This window comes from Amphiprion ocellaris, chromosome 4, assembly GCF_022539595.1.
Source record: "Amphiprion ocellaris isolate individual 3 ecotype Okinawa chromosome 4, ASM2253959v1, whole genome shotgun sequence".
In the NCBI taxonomy this organism is placed as follows: Eukaryota; Metazoa; Chordata; class Actinopteri; family Pomacentridae; genus Amphiprion; species Amphiprion ocellaris.
The window spans coordinates 6,926,985-6,949,242 of NC_072769.1; the positions used below are offsets into that span (position 1 = coordinate 6,926,985).

The 22,258-nt window shown below is 38.4% G+C and overlaps 1 protein-coding gene across 2 annotated transcripts; it reads left to right on the top strand.

Annotated features, from left to right (window-relative positions):
* The first annotated feature begins 13,450 nt into the window (after positions 1-13,450).
* Positions 13,451-19,225, top strand: LOC111571873 (LITAF domain-containing protein-like). 2 transcript variants are annotated; one of them, XM_023275260.3, is made up of 5 exons: positions 13,451-13,588; positions 15,534-15,660; positions 15,821-15,868; positions 15,977-16,124; positions 17,378-19,225. In XM_023275260.3, exons 2-5 carry the CDS (start codon positions 15,555-15,557, stop codon positions 17,481-17,483), a joined length of 408 nt encoding a protein of 135 aa, XP_023131028.2. In that variant the 5' UTR covers positions 13,451-13,588; positions 15,534-15,554; the 3' UTR covers positions 17,484-19,225. The 2 variants fall into 2 exon arrangements, with proteins under 2 accessions (XP_023131028.2, XP_023131029.2); XM_023275261.3 differs by having other exon boundaries at positions 13,459-13,588; positions 15,537-15,660.
* Positions 19,226-22,258: the final 3,033 nt, after the last annotated feature.

Here is a 22,258-nt window from a genome sequence, read left to right on the forward strand (position 1 = left end):
GCTTCATTTATTATTTTGGCACCAGAAAATACATCGGTCACAACTTCAGCTTCGCGCTAAAAAGATATAGTGTGGGAAGTAACGTAAAGTGCTTCAGTGTCAATAAATCACGACATTTACGACAGCCGGCCGAGCGTTATACGTACATACGTCATGCTTGACAGGGCACACAATCCACAGCATTAACAAACATGAGTAAATACATAATAATTTGATAATACGTGGTAACACATCAACTTCACATAACAACTGTATCATAAACAAGCATTCCAAATGAGAGCATAAAACCTAACACCCCCTCTTGCTCTCATCATCCCAAACCATGGTTTTAGTCTCCAAAGAACCATTTCTTGAACTTTGTAATCTTAATCTTTGTTGCAGGTTTTGTTAATATGTCTGCAATCATTTCTTCTGATGGGCAATAAACAATATCTATTTTCCCCTCACTCAGTGCATCACGTATGAAATGATACTTTACATTAATGTGTTTTGATCTCTGTCTGTTCACTGGATTCTTACTCAGTGCTATGGCTCCTTGATTGTCTCCATGAATCGTAGTACAAGTGTGTACTCTGTTATCCATGCCACTTAACAGCTGAGTTAAATACATGCTTTCCTACATACAAAAGAGAGACATACAAAGAGAAACTCCAAACTGTGGTAGGTGCGGCACACAGCACTATGATAAAAAGAAATGCCCAGCAGCTAAAAGTTCATGCAAAAAGTGTAGTAAGAAAGGACATTGGGCGCGTGTATGCCGTACTAAAGCGGTTAATGAAGTCAATGAAAACACGCAGTATCAGTTCTTAGGTGAAGTTACTGGCCCAGCTAATCCAGACAAATGGACCGTCACATTAGACATTGCAGACGTGCCCTTGACATTCAAAATAGATACAGGGGCGGATGCAAGTGTCATTGGAGACAAAACTTTCAGTTTACTCAATAAGAAATACAACTTGCATCCAACAACGACACCTTTCTCAGGGCCAGGAGGTCCACTTAAGTGTTTTGGGATGTTCGAGGCCAAAACAAAGTATAAAGGTGAAGACTACACAATTCCAGTGTATGTTATTAAAGGAAACAGCTGTCTGCTCAGCCGCATAGAAGCAGTTAAAATGGGACTGGTTAAGAAAGTAGAGGAAGTCAGTGCTGTGTTTGGAACCAGCGGTTTGTTGAAGACTGAACCTGTGAAAATCCTACTCAAAGATAACGTGCAGCCATATGCAGTCCACGTGGCTAGAAGAGTTCCGCTACCACTCATGCCACTTGTCAAAAAGGAGCTACAAATATTAGAGTCTGAGGGCATCATAGAGAAAGTAACCGAGCCCACTGAATGGTGCGCGGCAATGGTGCCGGTCTTAAAGCCCAACAAGGTTGAAGTCAGATGCTGTGCGGACTTAAGAAAACTGAACAAAGCAGTAGCACGGGAGAAATATGTATTACCTACAATGGAAGAAATATTGCCAAGACTTTCAGGATCCAAAGTGTTCACGTCCCTGGACGCGGCAAGCGGGTTTTACCAAATCCCGTTGCACAAAGACAGTCGCAAACTTACCACCTTCATCACTCCCTTTGGTAGATATGCTTTTTGCAGACTTCCATTCGGCATATCGAGCGCCCCTGAGATATTTCAGCGAAAAATGGCGGAGACACTCCAGGGGCTGGAGGGTACGGAGGTGTATATGGACGACATCCTTGTCCATGGGAACACCGAAGAGGAACACGACAAACGCTTGGAGCAGGTCCTGAAAGTGATAGAGGAAGCTGGCTTGAAACTAAACAAAGGCAAGTGTAAATTCAAACACAGACAAATTCGATTCCTGGGACATATAATTGATGAAAATGGAGTGAAACCAGACCCAGCAAAAGTTGAGGGGATTGAAAACTTCCCCAGACCCCAGAACATTGCCGAGCTAAGACGCTTCATTGGTATGGTTAATTACTTAGCCAAGTTTGTTCCGGAGATGTCTACAGTTGGACAACCACTCTATGAACTGCTCAAAACCAAGTCTGAGTGGCAGTGGGGTCCAGCCCAGGAACTCTCTTTCAAAAGACTGAAAGCTGCTCTATCAACAGCACCTGTGCTTACCTTCTATGATGTTAGCAAGCCCACAATGGTGTCAGCTGACGCCAGCAGCTACGGGCTTGGCGGAGTCTTATTACAACAACATGGAGAAGATTGGAAACCGGTTGCTTACTGTTCCAGGAGGCTACGTGATCCAGAAACCAGGTACGCGCAAATAGAGAAAGAATGCCTAGCGAGCGTCTGGGCCTGTGAGCGCTTTGAAAAGTACTTGATTGGACTAGAGACTTTCACATTGATTACAGACCACAAGCCCTTAGTGCCTTTAATGAACAACAAGAACTTGGACAATGTCCCGCTAAGGTGCCAGAGACTTCTGATGAGACTGATGCGCTTTAATGCAGAAGCAGTATACGCACCTGGCAAGACCCTGGCAGTGGCGGACACGCTGTCAAGGGGTCCACTGGAGCAGACCAGCAACGACCAACTAGAGGAAGACGTGACGGTACACATTGGATCCGTCATCACCAACCTATCAGCCACCCCTCAGAAGCTGCAGCAGATAAGAGACCAAACTGACCAAGACCCCCAGTTACAGCTAGTGAAACAGTTCACTCAGTCAGGCTAGTCAGAATATGAAAGACAGGTCCCAGAAGCAGTCAGGGATTTTTATAAAGTCCGGGGTGAACTGTTAGTGGTAGACGGGTTGGTTGTAAGGGGAAGCCGCATAGTCATTCCCACCTCTTTGAGATCAGAGATAATTGACAGGATTCATGATGGTCATCAAGGCCTAATAAAGTGCAGAGAAAGAGCCAAACAGTCAGTATGGTGGCCAGGGTTGTCAAAAGGTATAAAAGACAAAGTTACCCAGTGTGATTTTTGTAACAAAAACAGACACACTCAAAATAAAGAACCACTCATGTCAACCTTACTGCCAGATAGGCCATGGCAAAAAAATAGGTGTAGACTTATGTGAGTACAATAAGCAAACCTATTTAGTTGCTTCTGATTATTACTCTCGTTACCTTGAAGTACCGAACTTACCAGCAGCCACAACCACACAGGTTATTAGCAAGCTAGCTGCAACATTTGCAAGATTTGGAGTTCCAGAAGAGCTTGTTAGTGATAATGGGCCTCAGTTTACTTCCGCGGAGTTTGGGAGGTTTAGCAGAGAGTTTGATTTTGTCCACACTACCTCCAGTCCACATTACGCCAAAGCAATGGGCATGCAGAAAGGGCAGTGCAGATAGCAAAAGGTATCCTTAAGCAGAGCAACCCTCTTCTCGCTCTTATGGTCTATAGGAGCACTCCCAACGCTTCTACAGGTTTCAGCCCTGCGGAGCTGCTAATGGGCCGCAAGATCAGAACCACGCTGCCCACCCTGTCTACTAACCTGGATCCAAGCTGGCCAGACAGGGAGGAGATGCGCTCTTCAGATGCTACAGCTAAGCTGAAACAAGCGTTCTACTACAACCGCAGGAATGGTGTTCGAGATTTGCCACCACTAGACTCTGGAGACAGGGTCTTAATGAAACTGGACAATGAGAGACAATGGACTACACCAGGGACGGTACTAGGTAACTGTTCCACTCCAAGGTCATATGCTGTGGTGACACCGGAAGGAGGCTGTTACAGACGTAACCGCCGCCACGTTTTGCAAGTGCCTGATGCTCTCACCAATCCAGCCGCCGATACGTCACCAGAAGATCCTACACCTGTCCAAAGCAGTGATGTCACTCCTAGTAGTGCAGGAGAATCACCAACAAATACTGGGACAGTTACAGTCACTCGTTCAGGTCGTGTTATTGAGCCACCACCTAAACTAGACCTGTAGTCAGGAAATGGAAAAAATGTTTGTTGTGCTGTGAGATGTTCCAGGATGAGTTAAATTTTGAAGTAAGACTATAAAATGATAAATGCTTAAGAGAAGCAGAAAGGTTATTGTTTTGGTTATTGATGTAGAGCTCTTTATGGGCCACTTAAGTTGATTTTCATGTAAAATATAGTTTGTTTAATTACCCTTTCTGGACAAATACGGTAAATGGACTGGTTTGGACAATACTCAAATTAATTTGAACAACCTATCTCAAAAGAGGGGGAGATGTAATGAATGAGAATGTAATTTCCCACACTATGTGGTCAGTGAACGCACCACTAGACATCGCGAGAGTTGTTGAGCCTTTTATGGGGATTCTGGAAAGTTCGAAGGCAGCTCACCAATAAACCACCAGCTCTTGTTCAGCACGTTTTTCGGTGTGTTAATTTTATGTCAAGGCAACATTACATTAACCTTGTTCAGTTTCTAGTGCACCTCTCCGTTCACCCATCTTGTCTTCTCTCCAGTACATCTTACGTTTTTTTTTCCTCCCGCCCCCTCACAGTCGCTTCCTCATCCTTGACCAATCCCCACACAGAAAAAACAACTTGACCTTTAACCCTTGATCAATAATCAGTTAACTGCAAATAAAAGGAGTAGTCAGTTTTTTTTCATTTTCTCATGTAAATGTGATTAGTTAGATCACACCCCCCCCCCCACACACACAGACACATTCTTTCCTATACACAGTTTATTTCAACTATGTAAATAACCATTTTGTTTACATAAAAATCAACATGAATTAACTATTTTAATGCCTGAGCTAACTAAATTACTCTTAGTTGAGCAGGTTTTTATATGAAAACCTAATAACCTTTTAGGCCATCAATATAGTTAAGTGCCCTATTTTCAACGGGGCTACACAAGCAAAATCCTTATAACACATAATCCACAGTGGGAATTTCAGTACCCTATTCATTAAAAATAGAAATCCTAATGACTACAAAGATTTTTTAAAAAGTGAAAATAATCATGAAGGATTCTCTACAAACACTAATGTATAATTTTCATCCTAAAGATGAGATATTCCTCATCCTTAAAATAAGATAGATGTTATAAGATGTCATGATGAATATAAGGGAATTGTGAATGCCTCGTTACTGTTCTAACCTAAAACGGACACTTAAATGAAGTGTACTGCATTCATTATATTCAGGAGGTAAAATAGAGGAGGTTCCTCCACACCAAGATGACACGTCGAGTGGAGCAACCACAAAACAGCAGCTGTTGCAACAGCAGTATAAGAGCTGCCCTTGACAAGGTTCATGACTAGACTCTGTTATAAGAATAGCCTTGATGATTGAGTGTATGTAATGCTATATTTATATTCTTTTATAAAGCTATAGTATTGATGAGAGCACAGGCAGTGCTTTTACTGTTGTGTGATTCATGGCCTCAATATCTTCTTGCACATTCTGCTGGAAATTAATGTGCTGAAGAATTAATTTGTCATATGGTGAAAATCCTTTTTTTAAAATTGGGTTTTGTGGTTGTTGTGACCCTGGAGGTAAAATGTAAATGCTGCTAAGATATGTAGACATTTCCTTCAGCCATTCTTTAAGCCCCTCAACAACAGCTGGATATCTGCCCAGCTTTTCAAGCCAAAAAGAATTTTACTGAAGTGCTATGTTGCAACTGAGGAGCCAATAGTCAAGCTCAAATTTTCTATAATTCTGACCCTCTGTGCTTCCAGATGAGCCTCTCAGAATGAGCAGCTGCCTCACAGTCTGCAGTTTCATTTACTTTCTAGCAAAGTTCACAACATGTTCTGTTGTTGGCTTCAGAAGTGAACACAAGAATCTTCATGCACTCCCAACATCTGAGGAATTGATGATCTAGTGGATTACGTTTGTTATCGATGGCAATGTCACCACAACACTAGAAAACGTTAAATCAGTAATGTTTGCATGCTGTGGGACTAATGTGGCTAACATTACCATTACACTAGATTGGATGTCCACAGGTCAGATCTCTGTGGAAGCTGTAAAATTGTGGATTTCAGAGATGGTGGAAACTTTAAGGCCAATTTTAAACCACTTAACAAGGACTGGGTGGGTTAGTGTTTGTTTTAATGTTGCCTGTTGTGCTAAACTAAAATCTGAGCACAGTTGTGACAATTGTTTACATCAGTTTGCTTCTCTCCTGTCCTCTGGGCTCACATATTCTGTATTTTAATATAGATGAATTCCCGACAAGAAAAGCACTCAAAGAATGCAGTACTCTGCCAAGACTGCTCAATCGTTGTATGATTTCCCACAGATAAGTCCCGACAAGCCCGCAGCAGTGGATTTGTAGTAGGATCGCAATCGTGTGATCGTCAGCAGGCAACTGGCGTAGCGTTCACTTGTCGTAGTTACAGTGACGCCATGTCGCTATTTCACAATGATACAGAAATCTTTAACAAATTCGTGGATCCAGACTATAAGCTGCATCACTGCAAAAATCTAATCACTTGGTCCTTGTGCCATTTCTGACCTTCCCTGAAAATTTCATCCAAATACGTTATTCCATTTTTGAGAAATGTTACGCACAGAAAAGCAAACAGATGAACAAATGTACGCCGATCCTCACGTAACTCTGCTACGTTCCTTGGTAGAATAATAAAGCTGTTCTCTTGGATGTTTTTTCAGTTTCTGTTGTCAGACAACAGAATGAGAACAAAATAGTGACTGAAACACAGCCCATTAAGACTACGTTACCCAACAGACACTTCAGAGTAATTTCCAAGCTGCTACTCTGCATGACCAAACTACTGATTTTAACCACAAAGTCACCTGACAAACTCATTATACCCATCAGTTAAAAACAACATTTCAGAGATCAGGAGTACTATTTTTTGGTGCTCTTTCCATCTCCTCTTGTATTTGACAACTGTGTCTGATCAGTAAAGTTTTGTTACTCATCCCAGCCGAGGCAGCTTGTTTGGCTGCTGTTTTTTTTTTGCCTCTTCATTGTGCTGCTGGTGGAACAGTTAGTTTTTTTGGACTCAGACGTCGTCACAAAGGTCTTAACCTGCACGCTACATTTGTTTTAGAAGTCCTCTGCTCATCTTTTGAATGTGGTGAAAATGGTGATTCCCTACCTCCCTTTGCTACTTCCTGGGAATTTGCCTATCCAAAAATCAATAGTAAGGGAGAGAAGAACTAAACAACCTGCATGTGTTTCATGCCTATTGACTTGTGAGGGGATTGAGAACGACTATCTAGTATTATACAGGGAAAATTCTTTGACTTATTTCAAGTAAATAACACTTGCCTTGCCACTTGATAAGCAACTATATCTTTGAGTTATTTTGAGCTACACATCAGGGAGATGTCTATACATGCTTCTACTGCATTAAATATAGGCTTAACTAGGCTGCTTGAAATTGGAATTAATAATCTTATTTCAAGATTTTGTTAGCTATAAGGACACTAGGACATACTTATTTTAAGAGCATATTTGCTTTCCTTTATTTATGTATCTATTTTTAAATCAAAAACACCTGTAAAACAAAGTTTTGTGGGTTAAATTTGACAGCACTTTTGCAGTGATATTTATTAACCCAAAAACTCTGATCGCTGTCTGCTGCTGTCATCAAATAAATTTAGTGACTAATGTTAGTTTATGAACACAGCGGAACATTTAGCAGCAACAGAGTCAAATAAACACAAAAACAGAGATTTCACGTTTTGCTATTATGGAAATAGCTTCTGTCAGCAGTAGAAGAGGGCAAAGATGAAGGTATGAATGGACTGAATGGCCACAAAGGACCCACAGCTGACATTAGGAACAAGTTCTGAACAGTCCACAGTTACAAAGTTTAACCTTCTTCAGATAAATCTCATTCTTTTGCACCAATCTTTTGTTTCTGCTCCACTTTCTGAATCTGAGTACTAATAAATGCAGCTACTTTGTTATTATTAGAGTGACTCAGTGCTCTCTTTTCATGGTTTTAATTTTGCGAAATATCTCTACTTTTACTTTACTCCTTCCCCTCAGCCTACATGAAGCAAGACATGGATTTCTATTTGCAGCTGCATCAGCATCCAGTTTGACTGTATGAAATGTTAATGCTTTTGTTGCCACATTCTTCTTTGTGCGTCTTCCACCTATGTCAAAAGACTATAATGAGATGTACATGTTGACAGCTGGCACAGATTCACAGAATGCCATGAGTTAAGTTTTTCCAGTTGTAGAAAAGTGTTGAAACAAGATTTATGCTATATAAATACATATCACCTTAAAAAGTCTATTTAAATATGCCTATTACAGTTACTGTGTTTTACTGTCATCTATAATGAAGATTTAATTTTAGCTATATTAAATTAATTTCAGTCAATGCTTTGATAAAACAAGGTTTTAATTGTGTAACATTCATGTGTTCAGATAACAAAAACACACACTAACAAAACAAATTAGTTTTTGCAACCATATCGTTATTGTCATTGATATAATGGGCCCTTGTTTTGAGTTTGTACAATAATTTTGGATAATAATGAGAAAACTTATGACAAATACTTTCTTGTCAGTGTCCCTGAAAATGAACCTTGATCTCTCTGTCACAGCACATAATGAATGCATCCATTGTTGCGTCTATCTGTGTTTTATATAAATTCCACGTGACACATAGCATCCTCCTGTTCTTGGCTGAAGGTTTGTGTTCATGGTAATAAACCCATTTTGAAAAGAAGGGACTGTTATGTCATGTTCATCAGTTATTTCTGTATCACTTCAGTTCCAGGTACAGAAGGAACAATATATTTTCCATCTACCGTTTTTCAAACCAGTTTTTCCACCATTAGCTTCATGTTCTGAGCTCACATAACCTCTTCTATTCTTAAAATTGTACAAAGAACTAGTAGGAGCACACACAAGGGAGGAAAACATGTACCAAAGAACAGAGATTATTGTGTTTCTGGTCTGTTTTATATGAAAGACAGAAACACATGTATGTCTCCTGTAAGCTCCGATCTCTGAACACTAAGAGAAGACGAGGGCCAAAACAATGCAATTAAACACAACTGCATTAAAGATGACAAAAAAATCCAGGTTATGCTTCTAATTTTTAATGTCTGTTCATGTAATACGTTACTTCCCTGCCGTTGCTGCCTTTTTTTTTACTCTTGTACTCTACACCTTAAATCATACTGTGGCAAAATGCCTGAAAATGTGACTTAACTGCAAAGAGGTGTACAAACCAAGTCTGACATAGTCAGGCTTTCTCTGTGCACATCAGAGCTCCTGAACTTTATACTTTATTTGTTTATACATGATTCTCAAGAGGCTTTTCAGTCTGACATCGTCCCATGATAAAGGATGCCTGGTAATCACCTTTTTATTGGCCAATCAAAGTGAATTTAATGTGACTGAATATTGTCTGTGATAAATACTAACAGACTAATCTGTTTTCTAGTCCGTGTTGAATTAGCTGCAATGGCCCTTTTCAGCAAATCAGGACCAAACATATAAACATTTTCTGTAGGTTGCCACGGCAACATAACAGTTTGTGTTATTGTAATTGCACGGCTTTGTTCCCTGTTATTAGTAACTGCTCAACGGTTTAGCAGATATAATCTATAAACATTGGAAAAAGACTTGAGAGCAGGAAAAAACTGGCTTCATGAGCATTTCGCTTTTATTTGGATGAAATTTTTGGCCCTCTTGGCTTCTTTGAGGTCATCAATCATTGTATTTTGAGTGGATGTTAAGCTAAATGTTGAGTTGCTGAAGGGCTCCTGATTGTTTTATCCCATCACAATAGCAGAACATTGTCATCTAATCACCATCTGATTTGTAATTAGGGGTGCTCTATATAACATAACAATGCCTTTGTCCTACTATGAATGTTGTTCTTGATGAAAGTTTGAGAGATGAGATGTTAATCTAAATAAAATTGTATATGGAGCCTTGGAGCGTGACACCGTCTTCCCTTGAGTTTCACCTCTAGAACAATGACTCCTTGGAGGCTTAATTTGTGTTTCATTTTATTTCTTTAAAAGAGAAAAGTGTGCAGCTCATATATGACGTAAATGTCACCATCGGATGCACAGTACCACATTATTGCTTCAGGGTAATTCATAATTATAGCTCTTAGGCATGTCAGAACAAAATTAGCACAATAACAGACAGTGTAGGAACAAAAGTCTGTTAATATGTTGGTTTTATTCATTGAGCCTCTTATATTAAGAAATGGCCAAAGTTAGAACTCACGTTTCATGTACAGAACTGAAGTTCTAATGTTGTCTTAAATTAAAAACAAACAAACAAACAAAAAGACATTTTAAGTTCAACTAACCAGAAACCAACAAAACTCACTCATTTACATAAAAAAAAAAATGGAAAAAGATATGTTGATTTGACTTAATTCCTGCATGATGTTTTACAGTGTTCAGTATGACTTCTACAGAGGACATGATAATAAATATGGTGAATTCACACCATTGGTGGGAAAAGCTACTTTTCTCTTTATATTTTTTACTTTGTGTGAAGTATTCTACAGTGCAGTCATGCTCTGTACCACCAGCAACATTTAACGTAAACATACAAAAGTATTATCGGCAACATGTACCAAAAGAATATTCCATTGGTAATATTTTCCGTTAATTACTACTGATGCATCAATATGAAAATGAGATTTTAATGTTGATAATCAAGAAGAAGCTGCTTTGTACAAACTAAGGTGAATTCTGGATTATGACCCAGTCTTTGTGGCCGATACTTGTAATACAGGTTTGCGTGTGGTAGAGTCATATTATGCATATTTTTACACAATCATTCGAATTGTGATCTGTAAAATAACAACAGATAAAAATATTAGTGTCAAAAGTGCAATATTTAGCTCTGAAATGTAGAGTAGAAGTTGTAAGCAGCATGAAAATGCTAATAAACAACAACAACAAAAAAACGAAAAACAGATCAAATATCTTTAAGTTGTACTGTACTTAAATAAATGTACTTATTTTCACAATTTGTACTGGCCATGTTCCTGCAGGATATTTCCTGGTGGACAGCTTCTACCAAGTGGTCAATAAGCAGAACTGCATCCAGCATCTTCAGCATCCTCTCTTAGAGTTGTGCTGCCTCGTGAAAATCCTGTGCCCTGGACAAGTCTTTCTCTCAGAGGAAAGTTGCTATGTTTGTGTGACAGAGATTTATTTTAATGAATAAATGAAACTTTACCCTACCTATCTGCTGTCTTCTGAACTATGAATGTTTTTTTCTAATATTAAAAAAAACAAAAAAAAACAACATTGATCCACTGTGATCAATAATATGTTGACTGATATGAACCTCTCAGTAAAAAATGTCCTTTACTGAATTTAATTGACTTTGAACAGCCTGCCCTCTACTCTGTGCACATTTGTATTATACTTGAGAGATAAACATGATGACTAAGGGCCCAGATGTTTCAATCACTTTGCTACAAAATAGACAGAAATTCCAACTTTAGAAAATTATTGTCAGCCTTTGAGGAGGCCAAGCAGAGAAGTGACTAACAAAATAATTTTGCACAAAGTAAATAGAAATGAAACTTTGGAGTATAAACTAAGGCTGCCTGGATAACAGAACTTCACTGCCACCAAGAGGAGTGTCCTGGAAACACCTCACATTTATGAGTGATTCACTGGAGAAGAGGATTTGTAAGAAACTAAATCTTAAAAGCAGAGAGATAAAAAATAAGGAGCTGAGAAAAGAACTGGAAAGCACAGTGTTTTAGACAAAGATGTGCTACTTTTATTACTGAAAAAGCTTTTGAAAAAGACAAGCTAAAGGACTAAATTGGACAACTTAAACTAAAATAGGCTAGTCTAATTCTTTAAAGATCCCATCCGGACATCCATCCATTATCTATATATCGCTTAATCCTCATTAGGGTCACGGAGGGAGTCTATCCCAGCTGACTTAGGGTGAAAGTAGAGGACATCCTGGACAGGTCTCCAGTCTATCACAGGACTTCATATAGAGACAATCACACTCACATACCTATGGACAATTTAAAGTTACCAATTAACCTGAGCACGTTTTTAGATTGTGCAAGGAAGCTGGAGAAAACCCACGTATGCACAGGGAGAACATGCAAACTCATGCAGAAAGATCCCATGATCTTCGGACACGAATCGGGGATCTTCTAGCTGCAAGTCGACAGTGCTAACCACCGAGCCACTCTGCAGCCCCCATCCAGACATGTTATGATAACTAATTTGCATCTCTAAAATGTTGTTTACATGAAAAAAAAACTGTTTAGAAATGAATAAAATTACATAGATGAAGTTTAATTACTGGACACAAGAGGTCTCACTCTACTGAAACATGAATCTAGCTTTTGATTGGGAATGCAGGATTTAAGTTTGCACACATGCTGGACCAAACCTGTAATGTCAAACATTCTGTTCATAAGTACACGTGGTATAAACTCAAATTTTGCATGACCACAAACAAATTTACATTTTCAATACACACACACACACACACACACACACACACACACACACACACACACACACACACACACACACACACACACACACACACACACAAAACTATTTTACATTATTTATCAGCCAAAAACTTTTGAAATAGAAATAATTGTTGAATTTTTAACTTTCTGATAGTCTTTCAACTAATCAGCTGTGATATCTAGTTCCATTGGAAAAACTTAACCAAATCTGAGCGTAAAATTGTAATGTTTCATCAGTCACTTAATTCTACATTTCTCATTTAGAAATTTGCCAAAAATAAACCAGATTCTGTTAAAAATAAAAATAAAAAATGAAACCATGAAGCCATTAGTGATGCGACTGTGACTCGGTTGAACTGCAGGCTGTGTATACACATGGCAGATAACAATATGGAAGCAAATTAAAATTGTAAAAAGACAAACATTTATAGTATGTTGTGTTGCCTTTTTTTCCCAGTATTAGTAACAACTGGTAGCCCTTAGAAAAATGTCACACGTGCTGACTCGAGGCATTCTCAATGTTTGCAAAATTAAAAACCAAGAAAATTCAAATTTAACTATTTTTGTGTGGTTTATGGCATTTAACCGTGTCATACTTTGAGTTCTCTCTGCTTCTAACCACACAGAGGCGCAGGGCTTCAGACTACAGTGAGAAATGAGCCACAGTAAATAAAAACAAGACAGCCCAGAAACGTCTTCAGTTTCACAGATTTAAAATCCATTTATTCAATTATTTATTCTATTTGATGATGATGATCGATAACCAGAATAGTGAGAACGCTTCAGCGATGACTGATTTTATTTACTTGTGATGAACCTTTATTTTGGTAGCTGTGTAGTTTCCCCCTCTTAAGTTTTCAACCCCGTGGTGGTTGCTATGTTTAATTATGCCTCATCCATCCAGTATCATCTAAACACCGCTTTATCCTGTTGGGGGTTGCAGAGTGGCTGGAGCCCCGTCCAGCTGGTTTCATTATTTTACTACATGTAATACGACCGTGTGACACATTCCTGATGAGCACCTCCTCTAAAAGTTATTGAATGGAAAATGTGCACAAGGTTGGGCAAACTGTGTGGTCATAGGAAAATGACAAGTTCACTTGACAAATACGCACCTACAGCTCATTCACAGTGTTGCTCCACCTTCTCTCTGAAATATCGCTGCAATGTTTGTCTTCTTGTCTTGTTTCAGTTGAGCTCAAACAACAGAGGAAGAAGCAGTATAAGGCCGTCACACCTTCCTGTAAAGGTAAGCAGCATTTTGTCTTTTTTCTTGCAGTTTGTTGGTATTTAAAGGTAAATAGTCTGCCACTTTTTCTGTATTTATGTATTAGGCAGATGAGTGTAATCTTGCTGGCGTTTATTTTCTGAGTCAGAATATTTATTTAGTTTACACTTAATATACTGACTATGTATTAGCTTAATTAAGAGTAAACACAGAAAATAGCAAAGACAAGTGAACTGAGCTCTGAGAAAAAGTCACGGATTTATTAGAGGTGCAGAAATCTTTTATTTCCTATCGATAGTTGGGTGTATTGTCAAGAGTCATTTAACAAGTACTGACTTAATCAAGTTATTTCACTCAAAACTTTGTTCTCTATAGTCATAAAAAGCCTGAAGGAGGAAATGTGTTGCACTTTGTGAAACAGCAACGGCAGACCTCACCTAATCCTGGAATTTGTGTGTTGTTGCTGTGTGCAATTCCAAACAGGCCCGGACTTGTATATATGAAATAGATGTTGATATTTGGGATAATTTTAGAATCTTTGTAACATCATAACAATCTGAATCATCAGTCATGAGAAGAGGTTTAAACAAAAACTGATTCTAAATGCAGCAGTGTTTCAAAGCAAAGAGGATTCAGGTGGACAGGTTGAATGAGATCTGCCATTTCACCTCCACGGTGTTTATTTTGATGTTCATTGCACCAAACAAATGAAAGAACGTTCTTTCATTTGTTTGGTGCCAAGATTGTCAATGTGTGCAGCAAGAGAAAATACATGCAAATGAAGAAAAGTCCTTTGCTGGTTACACACTGCACACGTGACATGCGCTGCACAAAAATAAAACACAAACCAATTACTTTTAGGGCACAGATTTGCTGATTTGACAGTAAAATGCAACATAAAGAACTAATAGTACTAATAATTCATCGCGGATGCTTAAAATGTTTTAACAATCTGATTCAGCATGAATGTTCATTCTTGTTCTTGGAAAAAAAAATGAATAACCAAAGTTTTGAGGGACATGAAAAGTCAACAAAGTTTACACTTAATGAAGATTACGAGGTGTGGTTGAAAGCGCTCAAAAGCTAGTGAGTCAACTATGGATTTAGTGTTTTTTCCTCAAACCTTTTAGCTATGAGATTTGATTGCAGATAACACTGGAGGCACACAATCACACATTACTGGAAGTATTACAGCTTTAGCCTTTTACCAATTACCAGTGTTGGGCCAGCCACTTGGAAGGTGGAGTGAAGCTATGCTAACAGTTACGCTACATTCAATGAAGCTTCACTAGCTGCAGAGAATTGTAGCAACCAAACCATGGCATCATGACTAAAGCAGTTCACTACATCAGAAACCACTTTTTCATAGAAGCATCCATGTATCTGATAAGAGTAAAAGAAGGTGCCCTTCATTGTGTAGATGAACCAGTTTCAGTGCTGCAGAATGAAGCATTCTGGCTCACTGTCACGACGTATCAGAATACTTGATGAAACTGAGCCAACATTTACAAAATTTGCTTCACATTTCCCTCTCAAACAACTTCTCACTGTTGCGTACAACCTGCAGCATTTCTCAGTTTGTAAATGCTTGCTTGTGTGTGTAGATTTGGTTTTGAACTGCTTTAAACACACACACACAGTTGGGATGTATTTCTCACTGACAGTCATCACAGACAGAAACTCAGGTGTTTCTAGTTTCACACTAGTCAAGTGGCTCATTCAGGATGAAACGATGGAATGCCACCAAACGTGCTTGCTTGCATGAATGTACATTGCCTTGTAGTGGCTGGCCATCACTGCTTAAAAATGCTCCAACTTGATCAACACGATTTTTTAATCGGTCCAATGAAGAAATTCCAGGCTTCAGTATGGACCCAAATCCACTAGTCTACTTTCCTTGATTCAGAGTTTATACCTTTTTTGGAATTCTAAAGCTTTAATATAGCTTCTTTTTCATTTTTATCAGCAGCTCCTATAGACAGATATCATGGAGAAGGATCAGCCACCTGCGATGGCAATGCCAGCACCGCCGTACCCTGGCCCCCCTTTGGCTTACCAGCCTCAGCCCGTTGTCCAGCCCCCCGTCCATGCTGGTAAGAAATCAGGGGCTGTCACCTGTGTACATCTTTACTGCACTGCATCTCTTATTTCTTTAGTTGTTCCTGTGACTTAAGTCTATGTGACAGGCGCTCTTGGTCAGCCTGAGTTAAATAAAAAATTTTTTCAAGTTAAGTGTCTCTTTTGTACATCTAGTGGGGACTTACCAGTACAGCCCACAGCAACCTCAGATTGTACAGCCTGGTGAGCGCCTTTCTACAACTGTCTCTAATGGATTTTTTAAAAAAATGTAGCACAAACTGTAAGTCGCAGAGCATCAGTTTCAGTGGCCGTGTTCTGTTGTGCTCACAGCGAACTCGGTGGTTGTGGTGCAGCAGCTGCCAACTGATGTTCCTGGACAAATGATGTGTCCTCACTGCAAAAAATCCGTCATGACGACAACGCAGCACAAAAACGGGATGCTCACTTGGGTGATCTGTGGCGTCCTGGGAGTCTTCCTGTGAGTGGAAACATCAGAATACACATGGCTGTATAAACTATGCTGACACTGCTAAACATCACAGACTACTTTGGTGGATTAAATTAATATCTAAGTAACATAATGTAAATATGATAAATAGCCTGATTTTTTATTTTTTTTTGTATCTTGAAAGGATGGAATATGATTGAGATAAGTTAGATGAATGCACTGTTGAGAGTTTACTGGATGACTTTAATAAGGTTTGTAACGACACTTGATAATAGCAGACTCTTTTTCTGATTTGAACAAAAAAATACAGTTTCTTTAGATAATAGTAAAATCACAATGGAGATTGGCGGGGAATTCTGTCAGTATCTCAGTACACACCAAGCAATACTGTCTTTGAATTAAGTCTAAAGTGTAAAAAACAAACAAACAAACAAATTTGGGAGCAAGGGTGTCAGAAAAAAAAAACACATTAAAAAACTGTGGAATGCTGTTAAGATTTTAAAATGGTAAAAATTACAAAGTTGCAGCATCTATTTGCAAAATAACAATATTTTTAGCTGATTTAAATAGAGTAAAACTGAATTATTTTATGGTCATGCATTGTAAGGTACTGAATTGGACATTATTATGGACATTATGTATGAGGTAGGCCTGTTTACGTTAGGGTGAATATGTAAATTGATTTTTAATTAATTAACTTTATTTTTTTTATATTTTCCTTGATATTTACTGTAATTTAACAAAACATGAAAAATCAGTTAAAACAGTTCAATGTTTTTCTCCCCAAGTTACAGTACTCAATATACCCCCCCATAACTGTAAAATAGTAATATTATTTTTGCCGATTTAGTCAAATGTTGATCATAAATGCATAACTATTTGTAAAAATTCTGACTTTTAATTTGTACATTATCTACAGTTTTAGCCTGATTTCTAAGTTCAACACCAAATTAATAACATTTTCCTGTTAGTTTACTAGACATCATCTGCAATGTAACAAAACCGTAAAAATCTGCAAAAATAAATAAATAAATAAATACATAAATAAATAAATAAAAAATAACAGTAAATTACTCAGAAACTTGCAGTTAAAAAAAGTGATGTAAAATTCACTAAAGATTTTTGTTTTCTTAAGTTCAGCAAACAGCTCATTAGACAAACTGGTCATTCAGGTTCAGTTATCTACTACTAGGAACTTAATGTAGAAACTGAGCCGGATTAAGACGACTCACACAGTTCACACTGATGTTTACAAGATAAGTTACTATTTTGACTTTATTCAGGTGCTGGCCTTGCTGTTGGATCCCCTTCTGCGTGGAATCCTGCAAGGATGTGGAGCATTCCTGCTCTTCCTGTCACAACGTCATTCACATCTATAAACGCATGTGAAACAGCATCGCAGTAGAAACTCTCCAGCAGTTACAACAAAAGATAGAAAATCCCACTGTGACAAAACACAAGAGCTAAAACCTCCCTGTGCAAACAGACGTCACCTTGAACCCTGTACACGCTTGTGTAAACTACATGTTTTACCTACACTACTCTGCAGTGTATTTACGCAAAGCGACATTACATAAGAGCTTCTTTCTTGTCCTCTACCTGATGATTAACATGTGCAATCAAGATGGAAAACATTTATGTAAAAATGTGAGGAATGTACCTATCATGATTAAATCTTGGTCGGAGTGATGTTGTCTCTGTATGATACACCTCAGTGATACATTTAACAAAGTAGGATGATATGACATATATTTAATTTATGTTCATGATATATTGAATGTTTTTACAGAAGTTCCCTGTATTTGTCATATTAATATGCAGAAAAATATTTAAACATGAACAAAATCATAATTTCAAGGCCATTATTCGAAATGTTTTGTGCAATATTCCAGCCTTTAGGAATAAAAAAAGAGAATGTACAATACTACTTATAATCAATGTAGTCAGTTGGAGATGCAGAAAATCCTTAACTCTGTTTCTGTGTTTGGTCCTGCTTTGCTGCCTGGTCAGTTTCACACTGCTGGTACTGCAGTTAACACAACAAAGTTTAGACAACTGATTAGTCTATTGGTGTTTATTACAGAGACAAAACAATGCCATGACCTTAAGTTACTTCATTTACTGTCCATATGTCTGCTTGTACCATGGAATGATGATCTATGATGATTTATGACTAAATTGGACCAAAATGTTACCTAAACATAGGCCACTGTATAGTCACTATGTGGTTTAGATAGGCAAATTGCTTGCCAGTCTACATTTTATTTAAATTTACATTAAGATATTAATTTCTAGTGCTACAGCTGCAGAATAAAACTTGATACTAAATGAAATGATACAAAATAAATCAGAGATGCTTAAAAAAAAAGTCCGAAAGAATACTTTTGGTCACTTCAGTCCTTGATGAAAGACTGTACAGCAGTGTGATTTTTAATGTTAACGGTGGCTGCATTCCCGGTGTTGAACATGTTGGCTAACTGGTTTGGTTTACTGGCATGCTTAAATGGGATGAGCCGTCATTAACAGTACTAGTTACACCCATGATTTTTTCTGTTCTGGCAAACCACAATGCTGCTGTGGAAAATGCCAGTTGTGAAATGCTGCCGTCCTATTATGAAAGAGGCCTTTAAATTTTTCTGTCATGTAATTTAGTTAAAAGTGTAATCTATAGTAAGAAATTATAAAATGGTGGTGATGAGCTTAAGGCCAGTTGGTGGCTTTTCTGCGACAGTGTGCACGGACATGTGAATGTGGAAATCAGGCTCATCTGCCGGAAAATCAAAGTGGACATTTGTTTCATGCACCTTGTGTTTGTCATGATGTACTCCACATCCTGTGCACAATAAACAAAGACGTTCTTGTCCTATCTATCAACAGGTCCCCAAAATGTATACTAGTTCCTAGCTCTGTGTTGCCACCAGATGTCCTCAGATTTACCTCTCAGTTCCAGTCATCTGATTTCCACACCCCGCTGTACATACATATGTGGCTGCTATCTTGGCCTACTTAATTGTCAAATAATTTTGGTTGCTTGTGGCAGCTGTTCTTGCCATCTAATACAAGTTTATTTCTGTTTTTCGAGTTACTTCCCTGTAAGCTTGTATTTTACATTAAATAAACCTGTTCCTGCATGTCTGAGTCCTTCCTTTACTTATAATACAGCTGCACATGCGTGATGTTTCTGTGTATGCGTATTTATAATTGTCATATGTATGCAAAGTTCACTGTCTATGCGCACCCTGCAGTATGATCTGGGCTTTAGTCCCCCATTCAACTCATCCTCATTGTGAGAAAAAAAAAAAAGAACAGCAAGTGCTCAACAAAACAATGTTCTGCCAAATCTGTCAGATCAAGCGCTGATCCTCTCCATGGTAGTCGTCTGCTTGGCTGAAGACCAAACTGTGCAATGACTCATCTAATTTAACCTCAGACTAGAGTTTCACGTGGTTCTCTTCTAACTAGACTGCAGATAAAGCCAACAGGCTGTGAGGTAGCAGCCTATTTGATATGTACAATGTTTTATACAATGTTTCCAGTTGAAAAAGGACTGTCAAATCACCCCAAAAAGACCACCTGCACAATGGCATGACTTCAGTGACAAATCCACCACTGTATTGTATAATCCCTAGTTTCAGTACTGTTCTTAACAGGCTGTCTCAGTGACTGCAGCCTTAAATAGAGCTGAGCTGCTGCTGTCCAAACCTTCAGGAAGAAGGCTCTCTTTATGCCTTGGATTGACAGCTTCAAGCACAATAGACCACACAAAAGCTGACACACATGTGAATGAATGTGTGAGACCAGGACTTTGTAGCGTTTCTAACAAATATGTGATTATTTTAAATTAAAATATCAGCAAATTCATACATGTCTTTGGTGAATTTGTCTGATAAAATTGTGGTCATAAAATCAGTATTTTTTGGCACAGAAACACAGGTTAAAAATGGCTCTGGAGTGACTGCCAGTGGACATGCAGTCTTAACAGGCTTTGTTTCAGTTACTATTTCATACTCATTCTGCTGTCTGACAACAGAAACAGAAAAATATGTAACTGAGACCATATTCATTGGAAATTCAGCTCAACTGAAATGCAGTATATGTGAGCACAGAGAGCAGGAGGAAGCAAACAAATATAAACAATGCTTGTGTTTAGGTTACACTGAAGCACAACAGGTGACATGAAAAGAGTAACTCATGCAGTTCTTGTTTAGTGGTTTCAAATTGGTTTCTCCATCTCTGAATGCCTCTCAACATTACAATTTCCACAGAGCTCTGACCTGAGGGCATACGAGCAAAGCTAACAGTAAAGTAAGTTAGCCACATTAGCTGTACAATATGCTAACACTATGCATTTTTCTATTGCTAAGGTAACATTGCCTTCAAAAATAAAAGCAATCCACTTGGTCTTCAGTTCCTCGCATGATGGGAACGCACAAAGACTCTTGTGTTCACTCTTGCAACCAACAGCAGTAAATTTAGTGTGTTCACCTTATAGCTGAGACATTTTAGAGTTAACAAAGCAGCTTTTAAAAAATACACAAACCTGACTATTTCTCAGAGGCTCATGGCACAAGCAGGGGGCATTGAAAGGGCAGGATTATGCAAAGTTTGAGCTACACAACACAGACGAGCTAGATGAGCTGGATGGCAGAAGATGTTACTTTTCACCTCCAAGTTGATAACAACCAGAAAACAAGGAAAATAGACTGTCACCATATATGAACCCTTTCATAACTGAAGCCCTTGAGTAAAGCACACAGTCCATTGCTGCATCTTCGTGAACATCTTGTGCCCTGTGTGGGTGGGTTCTGTGGATGGTTGCTAGGAGATACCTTAAGGGGGATAAAGCTGGGATTATGGGATGGGCCGTATTTAACAAGGTCCTATTGGATTGTGACCATAGCAACCACTGGATTACCCAGATTAGGTCTGATATCCTGAGTTAGTCACACTTCTCTGTCCTGTTGTCTTCTTTTGTTTCTGCCAGAGCATCTATATACACAATAGAAGAAAACAACTCACAGATACAAAGACTACACATAGAACTGAGGTTTCTCAAACTTTGTGAAATCAGTGACTTGTAAGTAATGCTCTGTATTAGTTGCAAGGCAGACAAGGACATCAGAGAGTAACATCTATGAGAGGCCAGTGGATATTGAGTTACTATCCAGAGGGGATTCAGAGGGCGCTCAGATCCAGATCTATTAAAAGTCTTTGGAAGCTGTGAAGGCTGTCTGTGATAGCTGATGGAGTAAGTGAAAAATGGGGCCAATAGCTATAAATTATTTTTATTTTTAAATAAATAATTTATTTTTAGTGCATAAACTGCCAGAAAAGCTTAGCCAGAAACTTGCGCAAACACTGGAAACAGAGGGAAATATCTGCCAGGAAATTAGTCCTCGCTAAGAAACACTCTGGTACATAACTGCCTGTGAAAGAACTCTTTGGATTTTGTACACCAATTAAACAAACAAAGCATACTGTATTAATCAAGTAAAGTCACCGGTATTTATACAGAACATTTAAAGTCAGAAGATTTGCATCAAAGTGTTTTCCACTAGGAAAAAATAACTGCTACAAGGAATGAACTGAATAAGTTTAAACATTGGGGTGAAGACCCTACAGCATTGTTTATGATGTGGATTTACCAGAATAACTTCAGTGTTAAGGATCAAAACCCTAAAATAATAAAAATAAATAAAATACTGCTTTATATATTATTAATTTTAAATATTAACCCGAATAATTCAGTGTTAAAGCTATGACCCTACAAAAATACACATGAAAACCAAACTAATCGAAGGATTTCCTAGAACCTCTATGACCAAGCTTTATTTTTATGTATATTATTTCATGGGTGTATTTATTTCATTAGGTGGATTTTTTTAAAGTTTGGACAGAGTCAGACCTTCCTCTTGTTTCCAGCCTTTATGCTAAGCTAACCGACTGCTGGCTCTATCTTAATGTTGAGGGTGGTACCAGTATTTTCATCTTCCTTTTGACCAACACAGTGAATTTCCTTTAAAGAGCCAATCAGTTTCCTAAAGTTCAGGATGAGATTCTGGTGTGGAAAACCTCATTCATTATCACTTCATTCATCCATAATCACCAGCCAAATCGGTCATAGCTGCTGCTTGCATGCAACGCCGTATCTAGATTATCTTGAA